The sequence below is a fragment of the Vanacampus margaritifer genome, chromosome 8 (assembly GCF_051991255.1).
Source record: "Vanacampus margaritifer isolate UIUO_Vmar chromosome 8, RoL_Vmar_1.0, whole genome shotgun sequence".
Lineage (NCBI taxonomy): Eukaryota > Metazoa > Chordata > Actinopteri > Syngnathiformes > Syngnathidae > Vanacampus > Vanacampus margaritifer.
Genome location: NC_135439.1, coordinates 19,913,397 through 19,932,667, shown reverse-complemented (window position 1 = coordinate 19,932,667; position 19,271 = coordinate 19,913,397). Strand labels below are relative to the sequence as shown.

General features: G+C 39.1%; 1 protein-coding gene across 2 annotated transcripts in view; it reads right to left on the bottom strand.

Annotated features, from left to right (window-relative positions):
* Positions 1-1,676: 1,676 nt before the first annotated feature.
* Positions 1,677-19,271, bottom strand: part of tafa1b (TAFA chemokine like family member 1b) — a 146,735-nt gene continuing 129,140 nt past the window's right edge. Inside the window, exons 4-6 of one of the 2 annotated variants that reach the window (XM_077574446.1) lie at positions 13,747-13,871; positions 10,956-11,047; positions 1,677-3,781 (exon numbers count right to left, since the gene is read on the bottom strand). In XM_077574446.1, coding sequence (XP_077430572.1) covers positions 11,021-11,047; positions 13,747-13,871 — 152 coding nt within the window. In that variant the 3' untranslated portion in view covers positions 1,677-3,781; positions 10,956-11,020. The remainder of the gene's footprint in view (positions 3,782-10,955; positions 11,048-13,746; positions 13,872-19,271) is intronic. The other variant, XM_077574447.1, reaches the window with a different exon arrangement.

The window sequence follows — 19,271 nt, the reverse complement described above, 5'->3', positions numbered from 1 at the left end:
AAACTAGATTACAGTGAATTGCTGTAAATACAGTACGTAGCTTTAATTTATGTACAGTAAATGTTTGTACAAAAAAAAAAACTACAGTAATTTACTGAGATTTTACAAGAATTAGCTGGGACCTTTTTACCCAGTTATTTCCTGTAAATTATACAGTCAATTCCTTTCTAGTGTGGCAATCAACTTCAACACAAGACTGTTATTAATTCTCATCCATTTTTATACCACTTATCTTCATTATGGCCATGGGTGAGCAAGAGTCAATCCTGGCTGATTTCGGGTGAGAAACGGGGTACACCTGGGACTGGTTGCCAGCCAATTGCAGCTGTTATTAATTTACATGTCAAAAGGGTTTCCAGTAATTATGTAAACTGCTACTAGTGAAAGCACATTAGCAGTAATTTACAGAGACAGGCCAGGTCCTGCAAATATTCTTTTTAAAGTCACTTTGACTTCTGATCATAATGACTATAATTATACAACACAACATTTCCAATAATGTGCTTGCCTAAATTGCAGTTACGTGAAATAGTTACAAAGTTCGAACGAGATAATAAGATCCAGACAGGAAGTACAGTCAAAGGGTAGGGAGGCAGTAAAAGCTCTTGAAGCAAACCAAGCATTTAATATCTGCATGGGACAACATTCACTTGAGACGTCCTTGGAAGTTCGCATCATAACTATCAACACAGTTTGGGATTTACGTGCTAAAAGGGTTACCCTTGCTGTCAGTCGTTGATTAGCCATCCAGAGAGATGAGGACACAGCTGCCTCTGTGTCTCCCCAGGAGGTCATCGGGCCTTGATGGATGCCTCACTTTTGAGATTGCACTTAAGTGTGGATGGAGGAGGACCATCTACTGTTATCTATTCATGCTGCATTACTGCCAAAAATGGAGCAGGGCCTCCCTCCACAGCAAGACTCCATCTTTTGTGCATTGAACTAAAAAGTGTCTAAAGGAAGACATTGAAAAAAGCCTTAAAGTGAAAATTCACTTAAAATTGTACAAGGGAAAGAGAATTCCTTGATTTTCGACACAGGCACCAAATATTTGCATAATCCTCACAGCAAGACACTGGCGAAATGGCCTTAGTGAGGCCCAATGGCCAAATTAATCTTTTTATACGATACTACAAAGAGTAAACAGGTCATCATCTGGAGAAAAAGCTATGCCAACTTTTTGAGTATTCACTCATAATCTGTCACATTTGTCTTTTTCATAGCTTTTTAAAACAGTTTAGTGAGGTTCTGCGCTCCATGAAACTTGACGCATTCTGCAGTGATGAATGCGCAGAAGTCGTGCATCCGCTGGCAGAAAAACCTCTCAAATGAACAGAGAAGAGCTTGATGATGAAGTCATCTTGTAGTTGGCCTGGCATGGTATTGGAAATATTTATTCTAATTGCCTGAATGAATTGAATGTGCTATCCTGACAAATCCAACCGAATAGCAGGGGAATAACAGAACTGAAGCATCACTGAATTGTTTGTGTGTTTTCTACATGTTTGTTAGCCTTGAAGCCACGTACCATATTGGCCATGTGTTGTTGTTGATTGCTTATTCACTCAAGCAAAACGCCTCTTTACAATGTTAATACATCATATAAAGGACAAGATATTACAACATATTCAAGTAGTCATTTTCCTCTCACATCACTGCAGGAACGGAACTGCAAATCAGTATAGAAAACCATTTTTATTTCTCATGAGGCTCTCCTGTAATGTACTCGTATCTCTACTAGGGGATAACAGCATTTCTCTCAGCGGTTGTCAATCGTTCCCAATATTTCACCTGAATTGTCACAGCCTGTGTGAAAAGTACATCTACACAGCAAACGTTCACAGATTACTTAAGACCACTTTCAATAGCAAGAGACACAATGTTCCAATTAAGATAGGATATCCTGCAGTGACCAGTTGTTCAAAACTCGGTAATTTTTTAACCACTGGTTAAGTAGATTCAACCGACCGTTAACTTTACCGTTATCTTGTTGTTCAAGACTCATTTAACTTTAACCGGCTGTTAGGTTGATGTTAAAGTTAACACACCTGAAGAACGCTGGAAAGTTTTTAACAGTAAGCATGTGGTTATACTGCGTTACATTTTGTAGGTGCATTATCTAAAATTTGTGTCTAAATTTCATCTGTAATTTGGCTATTTTTGTGACTTATACTGCTACTTAGAATCTGTCTCAAGGCCACTAGAATCTGGGACACCATTGAAAGTTGCCAAGTCACACATAAAGTCTATGGTGCGGTTTGTAGCATGACTGGTTTCTGGTGGCGGCGGTCTTTCCCCGGTCTTCAACGTTTCTTGGCCTTCAAGTCATGTTGGTCTCCTTTACCTCCGTCAATATTCTTGGTGCTACTCCCTTGACTTCATTGGAATCTCTTTCTGACAGCACTGTCCAGTTAGCTAGTTAGCTAGCTAGCTAGTTTTAACCATGGACTGAATTACATTTTCCTCGATTCCTGCTCCTTTTTTGTGCTTGATAAAATTTGGTTATCCATTTTTTAAAATTGTTTTTAGCAAATCCAGAAGTAAACAAAATGAGTAATTGTGGGATAAATTGGTGCATTAAGAACACGGTTAACTTTAACAGTGCCGTTAACTAACAATGTGATTAACCATGTTTTGAACAAGGCATATTTAATGGTCGGTTAGCTAACGCCGGGTTAAGAATTTCACCTGCGGTTAGGGTTTACCAGTGGTTAAAATAACCGAAAAATGAAAATCAGGTACATTTTTTTTTTCCTGCAATAGTTGCCAGTTTGAGTAGAAACCTCAGACAATGTTGGTTAGTGAGGCAGTCCTATACATTGTTTTCCTCATCTTTACCAGCATGTTCTGGTTTGACCAGCAACACTGCAACATGACCAGTAACAGTTATTTTTACAGTTATCATTGCACCTTTTCCAGTACAATTAAAGCAGTGGAAGGGAAAAACAAAACAATATACCACAGTGGGGCTTAAGCTCCTAACAGAGTCTTAAATATAGTTTTCAGTTTGCTGGATCTGCTGTCGTATATGTCTTTTATTTATATAATTATATACACACGCACACGTGTTCTTACATACAAAGAAAACTAGCGCTGTAGAATACATGCCTTTAAGGTCAAGAAGTCAAATCAAATGTTCATAATTGACCACAAAGGTGAGGCCATAAGGGCAGACCTTTGAGCCACAAAAAAAGAAATTTCTTGATTAACTCCGCATAGGCTGCTAATTCGTTCTCACTCCTAGGTAGTCCTACAAAGCCGCCTTGTAAGCAAGTTAAACACAAAGGCAGCTATCCACGCAGAAAGAAAATGATATCAAGGTAATTTCCCGCCTTTGTGCTTTTAGTTCCATGCTCAGGTCCATGTGAGCGTCTCAGCGGCTTTACCTTTTCCACAGGCGGGGTGAAAGTCTTCACATAATGTTCAAACAACCTCAAAATGACCCCGACTGAGCTGCTTGAGTTGATGTGCGGCGCACAGAGTGAGAAGGAACTGGGAGAGAGTTGGTGGCAAGCTGGCCACAGCTGTGTGGATGAGGAGATTCACCAACATGGGGCTCCTTGATCAAACAGAGGATTAGTGCGCTTTGAAATCCTTGGCACAACGCGAGCAAAGCTGTTTTATCTAGGTGGATATCCTTTCTGTGGTCCCAGGTAATCCAGTCACCAGCCTTGGATGTAATAGTTTTACACCAGTCGTCAGGAAGAGAAAGGGTAGATGAGGGGAAAAGGCTGGCGCCGAGTCCTGCGATGGGAGCTCGTTGTTAGGTCCTGGGATGAATCTGTAACACATGGGAGGAAAAGAGAAGAAAGAAAAAAAAAATCACACATGTGCTTAGATAGAACAAAAAAGACAAAAGTGTACATGGATTACACCTTGAGGAATTGCTCGATTTGTGTGCCTCACAAACAACGGGAGTCTTTTGAACTGTTTAGTGCTTTGTAGAGCCCTGCCTCACCTCCTGGATCCTGCTGTTACTAAAAACAGACAGCTTAGACAAAAGGAAACAATCCAGGAAACTGGAGGGAAATGCACGGCTGCTTCCATTCAGAAGTGCGTACATAAAGTAGAACCTGCATGCGACTCCATGCTGTTTAGAATTTATGTACAAACTATACAGTACCTCAGATTGGTTTAGTTTTGCTCAACCCTACACTAACCTGCACCATAATAAACCAGCCAATCCTAGCTAAGACTTTTTCCAACCTGGTAAAATGACTTTGGACTCCCCCCCCTATTTTATTTTTTATTTTATTTTTTACAAAATGAGACCAGTACTCCTGGTATGGAGTCTGAGACGTTCCAGCATCTGTAAAATACCATGGTCATACTTGTAAGAGTAGTAATTTGGATGCATTTGATTATTTTAACATATTCTTGTAACCATGAGAAGCAGACATTAGTACTTAACACTTTCTATTATGAACACACCTGGAGGGCCCTGCAAACAGAGCCAATTATAAATCTCATGATCCCCAAAAGACAACAATACAGCAGTGACATTTTGAGCAGGCTTTGCCAGGTGTGTGTACATGATTGTGAAAGGTGACATCTGTGATACATTGAGCGCTATCACACCCAGAGCCACACTTATTAAAGCTGTTGAATTCAAAGTCACGATAAGATGTAAGCATGGCGTTTGAAAAGTTTGTTTTTTCCCCCACTTGGATGGATAGACAGGACGATAATATTTTTTTCTCTCTTTATTGCCAGTAGTGTTACTTAATGCAATTAATGTGGCATAGACATAGTCAGATAAAATGATGTTTAAAAATAAGGTTTCTATCATATATTGTTTTTATAACAGTTGATCCATTTTCATAACCTCACTCAGCCATATCAGTGTCTTTTGAAAAAAACACCATTCAAACTGCTCAAAGCAACAATCAAAGGAATGTATTATCTACTTATATACTCAACGTTCCAATGTTGTTCATACAATGGAAAATGGTAATATCATTACCTTCCACCATTGCTTTGGCTTTGCTTACTTACTAAGGCATGAGAGTTTGATGTAGGCGATAGTTTAAATCCTACAATGCTACAAAGTTACAATTTCAATTTCATGAAACACATTTTCAAACAAACACACTGAAAGTGTTGAGTGGTAAATGTTGAACTTCTGGAAATTAGTCAAGGGACACGAGCAATTCCATTGAGTGGTTTCAGTTATTTATGCTTTGACAAACTGTCTTTCAACTTGATTTTTGTTAAAACATCGTGTGATGCATCTCCAAGCCCAAAGGAATGATGTGCGCTTCCGTGCATAAAGCCTTTTGAAAGAGTTGCACTGCGGCTGTTCCTCTGTGCTTTACTTTTAACTTAAAATAACAGCTTATTCCAAGCTCAAGTATTTTGGTGGCATGCAGGCCTCTGTTAAGGAGAATTTATTTTCAGTTTTTGACATTGTGATTCTAAATAGCTATTTTAGTGGTCTACATACAATATCTCTTGTCGTGTTCACATCTATTGTTTTTCATTACATTTACAGTATGTTACAAAAGTGAGTACAACCATCACACTTCTTTTCATGGAACATTACTGAAGAAATAACACTTTATTACAATGAAAAGTAGTCCGCGTATTATTGCTTATTTGTGTAAATGCATTGTACTACTTATGTAACAATGTATTGTTCCCTCAAAATAATGCCATTTAATAGCTAAACTCTTGACAATAAAAGTGAGTACAGCCCTAAGTGACATTTTGTGTGGCCACATTTATTTTCCAGCACTGCTTTATTTCTCTTTTGCAAGGAGTTGACTAGAGATTCACAGGTTGCAACTGGAAACTATTTCCACTCCTCCATGACGACCTCACATAGTTTGCGGCTATTCGAGACCTGACGCTCCTCCACCTTTTGTTTTTAAGATGTGCCAGAGATGTTGAACACCATGCTTAGCCAGTTGATGACTTTTACCCTCAGCTTCTTTAGCAAGGCAGTGCTCATCTTGGAGGTGTGTTTGAGGTCATTATCATATATATATATATATATATATATATATATATATATATATATATATATATATATATATATATATATTTATATATATATAATATTGCCTTGCGGCTCAGTTCCAGAAGGTGGGGATTATGCACTGCTTTATGCCATAGTAGATGTTGGCATTCATGGTTCCTTCAACAAACTGTAGCCCCTCAATGTCGGCAGCACTCATACTGTACAGCCCCAGACCATGACACTCCCACCACCTTGCTTGACTGCAGGCAAGACACACTTGTCTTTTTACTCCTCACCAGGAGGTTGCCACACACGCTTAAATTGACACCATCTGAACCAATTAAGTTTATCTTGGTCTCATCAGACCTCAGGACATTGCCCCAGTAATCCTTTGTCTTGTCTTCAGCAAACTGCTCGCAGGCTTTCTTTGTATCATCTTCAGAAGAGCCTTTCTCCCTACTCTTCTTGCCAGGGGTCTAGCAATTAATGGCTGTATTATTAGTCATTTTGAGATTTACAGTTATATAAGATGTACACTGACTACTAATCTGCCGAAATGTGAGGAGTGTACTCACTTTTGGGAGGTACTGCATATTTTGTAATGACTTAGAAGCAAACTATTCAATGCTTCTGCTGGTAACCAATACCCTAACACACACCTTACTTACAGTACACTTTGAAATGTCACATTTTGATCATTTAAATGACTTTTATGTGTTTATCTCCATGATGACCCTTTAATAAAGCAGTCTTGTGGATTTGTGTGATCAACGTTTGATTTGATTTGCATAGAGTGGGAAATGACCTCTATCAGAACAGAAGTTGTAAGGGGTTGGACATTACAGCCCACTCGCTAGCTCAGATATGATCCACCAGAGATTTGTTAGCCTAAAAGAGTTATATGCAAATGCACTGTCACTTCAACCTACAAGCATGTGGGTGGTGTGTGTGACAAAGGTGTCCTTTGTATCTTTGTGTCCTTTGCCTCTTAAAATGATCCATGTAGTGGGTGAATTTCCGACATATTCCATCCTTTCCAGGCGGCGTAAGCGCATAGCTGTATGAATTCTAATTGAGTGGCCGCATTAAATTGCAATTTACTCCGACTTCAGCTCGTTAAAGGAAAGGAGACAAGAACAATTAAGCTAAAGATTTTTTTTGCAAGCATTGCCGTACCCTTTCCGCCACTGACAAAACAATCAGGCTAGCTGCCAATAGCACCCTCTGAAAACACAGTGCAACAATGTTGATTGAGTTCACTTTAATAGCATTTTCTGTAACATTGATAATGGGGGGGTGCAAACAAATAATTCACTCGCATTTGAATGAATTTGACATTGAACCAGAATGTAAAAATGATCTTTTGTCTCTTTATAATTGAAGCATGGCCACTTTTAACCAACTATGGAGTGTGTTTGCTGACCCGTTTTTAAAAATGATACAATCTGGTCATAAGTCTGCTGGAAGGTCTTACAGCTGGGGTGCATTTCATCACTGAATGCTGTATTGCATCAATATGTGCCGTCTGGTCCTTTAAATAAATATCCTTGTTTTAATCGAAAAGGAAAGCAATGAATATTTGACTAGTTGAAGAGTAAACTTAACTCGTACATATTGATATTTGTTAATTTTAAGCATATATATATATGATCTGATTTACTAAGGTCCGATACACAAAGAAAGCCAATCGGGCTGTTTTTGTCTCAATTTTGCCACTTACCATCCAAGGACAATAAACATGTGACGTGACTATCTTAAGTCTCGTAAAATTGTCTTAGTAGATTACCCTTATGTCTGAAGTGTGTTAGGAGTGGATTTGTCCCCAAAATTGTGTCAGATTGACTGGTCGGGGTCGACAATCTTAAAATATTAAATGTGTTTAATATTTCCAACCAAAATTCTTCATGTATTGACCTTTTGCAAGTGATGTCACAGCCCTCATTGGAACGCCCCCTCGGGGACACTGGACGGCAAAAGAGACACTTGCCTGTATTGTAACCATTGAATCTCATACAGCGCAAAGTCCTTTATCTAATTGATTATCTCATAAAATGGTCATATCTTGCTTTGCGGTCGGTTGCGCAGACAGAAAATGAGTAAACCAAATGTTGCTTTTTATCGCATACCTACTAGTGGTTGTGTTATTACTTGTGCTAATGCTAAATGTAATCGAGCATTAGGCTAAAGGAACAATTGGCGTTGTAAAGTTCTGATGGGAACTTTCACCGGTTCTTTTATTTTGAATGATCGCTATGCTAATAATAACAACTAGGAGACTGCATATTCTCAGTTAACTATTTACTGGATGCCAGATAGATCGAGTGCACAGCAGTGAAGCCTTATCTGCTGAATGCGGAAGGTCTAAACTATTCAAAATAGTCTCTACTCTTATACTCTTGGCCGCCCACCCACACGGGGGGCGCCTCAGCTTAACTCATATGAAAATATGTGACCTGATGGTCTTGACTAGTTTCAACTGGATAAGTGTGCCAGAGTGAAGATAGATAGGAAGACACCAAGCCAGGACAGGTCACAGCAACAGTCACCTATCAAATCATTAAGAAGCCTAATCTAACAATCTCTCTGTTCATCCCACCCCCTGTTTGTGTATGCAAAAATCCCATATGTGCATGCAGTTAACTGGACTAACAAAAAACACACACAAAAAAAACAGCCTCGCGACACAAGGCTCAAAAACCGGACTGTCCCGTTTAAGCCAGGACATCTGGTCACCCAATCCTAAACCTAAAGTTGGAGATGTCTTCATGTTGCTTGGCAAGTTCCTTAATATGTCCAAATGGATGTGCCATACCAGTTCCACTGCACATCAACATCAAATATTGCATCAACAATGGGTAAAAAAAAACAGCCATTGATGATACAGTCGACTGTGCAGAAATATGGGACCAGAGGTGGGTAGAGTAGCCCAACATTTAACTCAAGTATGAGTAGCGTTGCTTCAAAATAATATTACTCAAATAAAAGTAATAATAATAAAAGTATGGCGGGGGGATTAGGGGGTTGAACGGCGCTCACATTGAAGAGCCGTTCAAAAGACTCGATTCGTTCGTGAACGTCACTTCACTGGTGTCCGCGGAAATGCTCCTACACAGCCAGTCAAGCGAGCACTTACGTGAAAATACGTATGTATGAATTGGGCGGCGGGTAACGAGTCTAGTGTAGCCCAATGTAGCAGAGTAAGAGTAGCGCTTCTTTTTCACACATCTACTCAAGTAAAAGTAAAAAGTATTGTGTAGTAAAACTACTCTTAGAAGTAAATTTTTTCCCAAAAATTACTCAAGTAAACTCATTATTACCCACCTCTGTATGGGACAAAAAAAATAAGTCATAAGATCTCAGAGGATTTGGGTGTCGGGATGTGTGATCATCAATGTAAAAACTGCCTGCAACAAGTAAGTGGTTGGTGCATCATCATTTCAAAAGAGATACAAAAAGGCCACTGACAACAAGGGTTGTGAACCTTCAAACTGTGAGGTTACCACATTCAGCGTAAACAAGCAAGTAAACAACATTAAGATCACAAATGACCTGAAACTAACACAAGGTGCAGCACTCTTTTCTAACAAGCCTTTTGCATTATGTGAATCATGACTGTAAAAAAAAAAAAAAGTACTGTGTGCAGTATGTGTGGCATCCCTGACTATATTCTGTTGGCATCAATCGACTGTTCAATCATTCACCACATTCTTGCAAGGTAAAAGATGGTGTAGGAGAAAAAAAAACACATTTGTATTACAACCTATTTAATTAAGTCTCTCTTAAGATGTATAATTGTTTGGGAGCACAAGAAATTGACAGATCTATTTAGCCACTGGAGCGGATAATGCGGATCTATGCGGGGCAAGCGTTTTAAAAGGTGCTCCGCAGCCTTTCACTGTCACTGTGACTTCCACAAACAAAAGGGTCTGTCTGCCTTGTCTGTCTGCTGCTACAGAACAGACAATGAAGGACTCGCTCTCTGAAAGACATAAAGAAAAAGAAGAAGAAAGGTGGACGTCAGGCACTGGCTTTGCACGACTTCTAAAGTGTCCATGCCAATTTCTATAAAATGACTGCAGACGTGTGTGTGTGTGTGCCTTCATCACAGTGCTTCAGTGAGGCTGGTCAGTGTTGTTTTGAAAAGAAACAAATGCTGTATTGTTGGCTTTCGAGCTTATGACGGAACGAACACAAATGATGCCGTTTGGTTTCCGAAGGAGATTGAATGAGGAATTTGGATCAAAGAAGGGAGCAGAGTGCAGGATAAAAGGCCTTTCATGGAGACCGTGGCCTATGGAGTGTGCTGATAGCAGCTCCAACGAAACCCATGTAAGAGGATCGCTATATCAAGTGGCCTTTAACAAGAGCCAAAAAAGCGAAATAAAATAGGCTTGCCTGGGGTTCTTGAGTACACATGCGAGCATCCGTGCACAACAAACACAGAATTCACTCTTGTTATCGAACACATCAAACAGGAGCGTATACTCACAACTGGGAGTACACACAGAGAACAGTAAGTAGCATGTCACAGATTAGTACCAAATAGGATTGGCAGAGCGGTGCAAGGAACTGTTAGCAGACCTGCACAGTTGCCAAAAACAAGATCAGGACGTGGAACAAAGAGAAAGAAATGAGCCATCGTATTACGCACTCAACAGAGGCACAACAGAGGGTAGCACTGGTGCACCTTGTGTTTTACAGACAAGCATCCATACACCTGCATGGAAATGTATATACCTTCCTTAAATGCGCTACTGGTGCTCACTGATAAATGTTTACTGCGGGTGGTGGCACATTTTGCATTTGCGTCACGCCTGCCTAATCATGCGCAGCGTGTAAACACACTTGATTATTTTGCGCAGAGTATTTGGGTTAATGAGACGTCATTGAGCATGACTCGGTCCCACTTCTACTGCCTGACGATGCTAACGTGAGGGCGATGGGGAGAAAAAAAACAGCTTTGAGAAAAACAAAGAACAGCTTGAGAAAGACTAACCTTTACAGAAGCAAGAATGCAGCTCAATTTCGGTTGACGTTTCCTCTGCATTTTGCTTCCAGAAGCTAAAAAGGGGAGTATGGCTGGGTGTTCTGCAAAGAGAGGGTCAAGAGAAAAGGACATATGTGGATTGGATAAATAAAGTCTTACCAATTGGAAAATATCATTGAGCCATTTCACTCACAGAATTTTGAGTAATAAACTATCGCACAAAAGTGAATACACTCCTTACATTTCTGCAGCTATTTCTTTATATCTTTTAATAGGACGACATTGAAGAAATTACACTTTGACACAATAAAAAGTAGTCAGTGCACAGCTTATATAACACTGCTAATTTAATTTTCCATCAAAATAACTCAAAATATAGCCGTTAATAACCGTTAAACCCCTGGCAACAATAGTGAGTACACCCCTAAGTGAAAAAGTCCAAATTAAGTACAGTTGGACATTTTACCCAACCAGTGTCATGTCACTCGTTAGTGTTACAAGGTGTGAATAGAGAGCAAGTATGTTAAATTTGGTTTTACAGATCTCACACTCTCTCGTACTGGTGACTGAAAGTTCAACATGGCACCTCATGACAAAGCTCTATATATCGCGTAGATGGCCTAGGTCTGTGTTTCTCAACCTGGTCCTCGGGGCACACTATCCAGCCTGTGTTCCATGTCTTCCTATTTCAACGCAACTGAGAATCGTTAGCTCCGTGAGCTTGCTGATGATGATATGTCATTGGAATCAGCCGCATTAGAATAGGGAGAAGAAGGGCCCCAAGGACCAGGGTTGAGAAACACTAGCCTAGGTCACCGGTTCTCAACCGCGGTCCTCGAGTACCTCTATCCTGCCTGTTTTTCATGTCTCTTCAAACGATCAGCTAATCAGCAAGCTCTGCATGAAACCTGATAAAGATCATCAGCTGTGCTGGCTGAGGGAGACATTGAAAACAGGCTGGATAGGGGTACTCGAGGACCGGGTTTGAGCACCACGGGCCTAGGTTATAGGAAGATTGCCAACACAAGAAAATTAAGCTGAAGCAAAACCTGGCCTTGGTCATCCAAAGAAGTTGAGTGCACATTCTCAGCGTCACATCCAGAGGTTGTCTTTAGAAAGTATATGAGTGTTGCTAGCATTACTGCAGAGGTTGAAGGGTGGGGGGTGTGACATCAAATTGGTTTACATGGTTGTCATCCCAGATGGGGGCACTTCTAAAGGTAATGCACAAGAAATCCCGCAAATAGTTTGCCGAAGACAAGCAGACTAAAGACATAGACTTACTGGAGCCATGACCAAGATACATTTATTTGGTTCAGATCGTGTCAAGCCAAGGTGAGGAATACAAAGACAAGTGTTGTCCCATCTAAAGATCTCCAGAAATGTGATAAGTGTACTCACTGTGAGATACTCTATATGTAAAATCACCAAATAATATGATTATATGTTGTATTGTGATCAATAGGTAATGTCATGTAAATTTCAGTTCTATTTTTTTTTCTTGTTGCAAAGGCCAAAATTAAGATGCATTCTTTGGAGGGAACAAAGCACTGCACCTACCTTCACATGCTGTAAAGACCCCATTTGGTCAATTCCTTTCTGAAGATTTTATGCTTTTGCTGGCCTGGTGAAAGTCTACGGGCTGTTGAATACATCCGCAGGACAACCTTGGGAAGCCCCTTGTGGTGTAACCTTCACTGGCTGCCCCCCTACCGTCAAATTAGACCCTACTTCTATTCAAAGTCAGTGTCACCAAGCATTAAAAAAAGACGCTGATGGTGTTCAGGTGGGTGGTGAGTTGGTTAAACGAATACAAATTGGGTGATCAACCTGTCACGATGTGCTGGACTGCCGGCTTGGTGGACTTAACTCCCTTCATGATTTTTGTATGCGGCGCTCAGCGGTGGCTGAGCTAGCCAAAGGGCAGCAGTAAGAAAGAGTGGCTGTTAACTTTATCTGAGTGAGGAGTGCGGCCCGAGAGGCTGCCTCGTCTTACTGGCCACTTTATGATTGTTTTTATTGCCACTATGGAACTCGGATACGTTGAACAGTCCACCTTGTTTAACTTAAGGTCACAAATTTGCTTGTTTCTCAGCATTCTTTCAAAAATATTTTTGTTTCATCCTTTGCAAGTTATTGACAGATGGTCTGTGTTAGTCACAACTATTTAATAAACACATATTTATACATTTCAAATGATTCATGTGTTTAAATTACATTTTTGTTTGGTTAATGTATGCCTTTTTGCTGTAAAGTACATGTTCGTGAAGATTTACATTATTTTGATTTTTTTTGTTGTATTTGCAGCACGTATTTTGCACATATGCACATATTTTGTCCACATCTAGAATATAAAGTGTGAAAACTGTGGCCCCCTTCAGCATTTTAGTTGCCCATCCCTGATCTAGATCAGCGCCACACTGAATTTTTTATTGTAAAAATCCGTATTTCATTTACATTTATTCATCAGGCCATTTTATTTTTGAATTAAAATTCATTTACTGTCCCATAGATGTTGGTGAGTTTCATGATATTAAAAAAAATATTGGATGCGATTTGACATCAACACAAATGTTTTGCAGTCTTTTGGAATTCTCTTGTTTCATTTTGAAATTAAAAAAAATCTAATTGAACAAATAAAAATTATTTTCAAATGGACATTTTACCATATACATATGTTTGGACTTATGTGTATGTGTATATGTTTTTTTTGTTGATTAAATGTCTGTTCAGATGTGTAGCACACATCTGTGAGCTATAAATTTACATATTTTCCGGGGTACGTTTGTTGAGGTCTCACCCTTGTGGTCTTGATTTTATTCCCGGAGGAGCACATCCATCCGGAATTGTCAGGCAGAGTCTTGCACTCTTCTCCCTCCAGACACGGTTCCATCTCACACCACCATTTGCCAATTACAATGGATGCTGGGGAAGGTAAGCAAATATAGAAAAGGGTAGGTTAGTTTTATTACAGAGACACTAAAGAATGCAGGTTACATTTGTAGATAGAATTTAAAATGGCAAATGTAAAATATTTTTAATGAAGTAAACTTAATAAAAAAGAATTCTTTATGAACTTGAAAAAATTAATTAGTACAACAAACAGTTACTGCCCCACATTCGCAATTGTAGAAAATTCCTATAGCATAATTTTTTAGCACAAAAGTACTTGTAAGTAAAGTTGGGCTAATGATCACATTCCATCTAACTTCATACCAATCTGAATGAATCATTTTGTCGTGTAATTCTGAGGTGGGCAAGCTCATTTTGAAGAACATCTAATTATGTTCGTTTAACATCAACTCAATTCATCCTCCAGCTATTTGACAAAAAAAAATTGTTCTCATATTCCTTTCACAAGGATGCACTTGGGGACTTGCTGTGTGCATGTCACTCTAACGTACAAAGTTATGGGTAACCCTAAAATCACAAATAAAAACCATTAAGTTGTTAACTGTCTGATGTTGCTTAGCCTGTAGGTCACCATTCAGCAGTGGAATATGAGCAAATATGCTGTGAGCAATCTCAATGTAAAAGTACAGTTTAACACAGCAAACTGTTAACATGCTGGCTGGAGGATATTTGAACGTTTAAACAAGATTTTCGGCAAAGCAGATGTGAATCAGACCTTTGGATTTCCCCATGGATTCTTACGTTACTCACTAATTAGCACATGTTGCACCATCATCCAATGTGTCCCTCTAGCTTGTTTTTCTCACCGTGTCAATTCTTGGAATAAATATACATTTGACAGCAAACAACATTTCAGCTGTTTAGCAGGCACAAAACCCACCATATGGAATACGTCCTTGTTAGGAAAAAACCCACTGTGAAGAGAGCGTGTGGAAAAGTCTTTCATCATAGCATCAAGTGATACTGATGCAGTAAATGATGCCACTGTTCCCAGGAGAGAACACACACACGGGCAACTTTAGGACATTTCTATTTAACAATGTGAATGCTAATTTGACTTGAAATTGAAAATAAATATAGCAGCTGCAAACATCATTTGCTTCTGATGAAAAAGAGACAAAGCAAGGAAGCGAATGATGAATATGCCTAAGCTGAGCTTCTAAAATAGAAAGACTCTAAGTGAAAACTTGATCATTGGATAGGTTTCATGAAACTTAACTGAAGTTTTATTAATTGCTATGTAAAGCGTATATAATGTAATGATAGATGTGCAACTGCTTAAACCCATATGTATAAGTAGTTTGAATTTCCCATTTTCCATATTAGTTAAGTGTTGACTCAGTGATACTATTACCCAGAGGTGTGGACTCGAGTCATGTGACTTGGACTCGAGTCAGACTCGAGTCATGAATTTGACGACTTAAGACTCGACTTGAAAAAATGTTAAAAGACTTGCAACTCGACTTGGACTTGACCAACAATGACTTGTGACTTCACTCGGACTTGAGCCTTTTCTCTTGAAAAGACTTGCTTCTTCCACCAAAACAAAAAGATTCAAATGTATTTTAACGAGTAAGTTCCTCTAGGTTTGCGCGTGTGTGTGCGAGCTGGGCTGACAGCGCTGTTGTCGGTACCAGATGATTGTATCGGGGTCACCTACAGATGACGTCATGCTACAGGATTGGCTAGAAATTGTCTGTTTCCAATTGTTCAATAAAGTTATATGAAAAAAAAGACAGTAAAACATTGGAAATAAATTATTAAAGATGTGATTGAAATAACAAAATGTATGGACTAAAATTGTACAAATTGTAATAAACCTAAGAATATAAAAGCAGGATACTTTAAGATTGAAGAATAAAATAGAAGCGCCTTCGCGCTTGCCGGTGACGTCACTACTGCACGAAATGCGCAATTCACTTCGGTTTCGTTTATTTTTTAGCTGTTCACTATCACAATACATCACAAAAACATCTTAATGATAATAGGAACAATTAACAGTCTGAACTGACAATATTTGTTACATCTCAGGCAACTATTTTGTGTATTTATCATTTATTCAATCTATTTTATTATTTATTCAATGTATTTTGCGTTTATATTCTTAGGTTTACTTGTGTTTTTACAATTTCAGTCCGTAGATTTTGTTTAAATTCCATCTTTGATATTTTCTTTCCAATGTTTGACGTCAACTGGATAATTTCCGGCCAATCCTGTAACGTAACGTGTTTGTTAGGCGACCCCGATACGATCTTGTAGCCCGATCACATCTGGTACTGACACCGTCATTCAGACATGTCAGAGAAGCCGCAAAGGCGCAAACACACCACGCCTACGCTAAAGCAAACTTCAAAATAAAGCTGACCAAATAATACATTGACACCAATTGGTGGATTTTACTTTGAAGTCTGCCTGCATGGTGGCGTGAACGCCAGCTTGACTACTTCCCTTTGACATATTGGCTTGCATTATCGACGTTTTTTATTGAAATGACATATTTTCTCCTACCATTATCATAATGGCACCCCAAAAGTATATTAAATAGCGAATTTAGGACGCGAAGAAACGGCAAGTTAATTACGCCGCCATTGCACGATACGGTACAAGTCTCCGGCGTTCGTGGCTTAGCATGAAGTGCCTGGCTAGCAACAGTAGTTTGACAGCTGTTGTTTGGCTTGCTTGCTCTTTTTATTGTGGACCTATGCTACTACTGTAATCCACTCTCCCTGTTTAAACGACAGGAATGTGCCTTGAATTCAACTTAGATCTATTTTTCATTATTCAAAATAAATACATAGAACTTTGCCTTAATTTATAATTATTTTATAAAGCACTAGCTTTAAAAAACAAAAAAAAACAAAAAACATTCAAAATGTCTCACATGGCCATTTGGATTTTAGGAACACAACTTCAAGTGCACTACAAGTGCAATATAACATAAGGCAGGATACCTTCACCTTGTTATTTTATACATGGACCATGTATAAAATAATTATGCATCTTGCCTTATATTGCACTTAAAGTTATGTTCCTAAAGCCATATGAGACATTTTGAGTTTATATATATATTTAAAAATGTAATGGGCAAAAGCATTTTATAAAATAAATTAAGACAAAGTTCTATTTATCTGATTTAATTTAGTTTTTTATTGTAGTTTTCTTTAAACAATCCGATCCGTGACTTTTGTGATCAGTTGCACCACTAGTTGTTTGGGTACAAAAACTATGAGGTGGTCAACAAAAAATTAATTGCACTATGTCCAAGATTACATCACTGACGGAGAGGCAATAACTTCAAACTTCGTTCAACATCGGTAAGTAAGCTAATGTTAGTACTAATTATTGTTGCTAGCTGCGTAGTTAATGAGACTGTCAACTCACTGGTAACACATTGCAAACACAGAAATCTGTTGCACCACTCTGGGTTAACTCCCTAAGTCCCTGACTCCTACTTTGATGCTCACCCCAAATACTGTAATATCATCTATGATGTTGTTAAAATGACTCGAAAGGACTTGAAACTCAAAGTGTAGGACTTGTGAATTGCTTGAGACTTGTCAGTCTTGACTCGGGACTTGAGGGCAAAGACTTGATACTTACTTGTGACTTGCAAAGTGACGACTTACTCCCATATCTGCTATTACCTATCATAAGGTTAAAAAAAAAATGTTCAGTATTCAACTCTATTTTGACCTCATCCCACAACGTACACTTGACCCATATTCCTCTTTCGCATGCCCTTAGTTTTCGACTATCAGTCATCAACTAGCCGACTGCCTTAGCAAAGCGGAATACCGCATTACCAGAGGTAGGCATTCCATCAGTACTGACAGACTGTCCATCAGTCCGTCAATGACAAATGTCCGTTTTGCTGAAGAATGACAAAAAACGGACGGACTAAGCAACGAGTGGGTTTTCATCAATCTGTGTAATCGTCAACTAATCGAGTCAAGTACCGACGGTCCTCTCAGTCTGTCATTGACGGACGCCCATGTCACTGATGACTGATAGACACATGCGCCGCCTGTCTCGCATGTGTTGTTCACGGTGGTTGCTTAAAACGGACTGCAATAAGATCTCTGTGAAGACTCGTCGCCGGCTTTGATTGGCAAGGAAAGCAGAATCAGCCGAATTTAGTAAAAATTATTTCACTTCACCTTGCCATGGCAACATAAATCTTTGTATATAACATAAGTCTTTGTTTGAGTCTAATATTTTGTTATGTATTGTGTATATATTTGCATATAAACCCTTATTTTGATGAAAATACTTATTTCAACAATATTTTGTAAACAAATAGTTTCGATTTGGGTCTCTATTAAAGGTTTGTAAATTGCCCACTCGCGTGTTATCAGTGAGTATCAATAAATTTGCCAAGAAGTGCAAGGTTGACCTGGACAACCGTCAGTTCAAGTGTAGGTGGACAGAAGAGTTTTGTTTTTACTGGACCTCGCCAATGCAAAACAGTGCTCAATATGCACACAGACTGTTGCTGTCAGCAAAGGTAAGAATCTAAAGTGGCATTTCAACGCTACTAACGCTAGCTTCAATGCCAATTACCCTACAAAAATCGGAACAGCATCAACACAGAATAGCGAACGTCAACATGATACGAGTAGCCCGTTTCTACTATGTATAAATCAACATTGGCACAGGAGAACTTCATGGACTCAATTACTAAAGGGAAGAGGCCATTCACTGATGTCAGGTTGATTAAAAAGTGTGTGCTTTAAATTGCACGTTTTTTTTTTTTTTAATTGGAAGACATTTAGGGAAGAGCTACTTTGTTTGTTTCCTCTACTGGGGTGCACAACCCGGTAAATTATCTTTAATGAGTTGGAACTGTTTTTCAAGGAAGAAGGGCTTGGATTTGACACAAAAAAAAGTGTAAATTGTGATGGACAAAGCTCCATGGATGGTGGGACAGAGTACGGGCCTGGTGTGCAGGCGTTCCGCTGTCAGCCCTGAAATGCTGACATGTCACTGCATCATACACAAAACTGCTGCATAATGAACTACGTGGAGAAATGCGAGACGTGATGGATAGTAGTGACAAAACTTGTTAACTTAGTTCAAGTGAGTTTGGATCTGCGGAAATGTCACCTGAACATAAGGCTCTTTTGCTGCATAATGATGTTCACTGGCTGAGCAAAGATATGTGAACGTGTATCAACTTGTCTAATCAGCAGAGAAAAAAAAGTAGTAAGAAGGTGATGGGAGATTTTTTTTTTTTTTGTGCAGCATCACGTCCCATCAATAAATGACCAAAATATGCAACGACAAGGCAAAAAAACACATGGCTGCTGATACAAAGCTTTCCAGATAAAGCTGCACATTCTGGAGAGAGACATTCATGGTAGAAAGTTGCATTTTCCACATCTGCGGGAGCATGTGAAAAGCACCACACGCAAG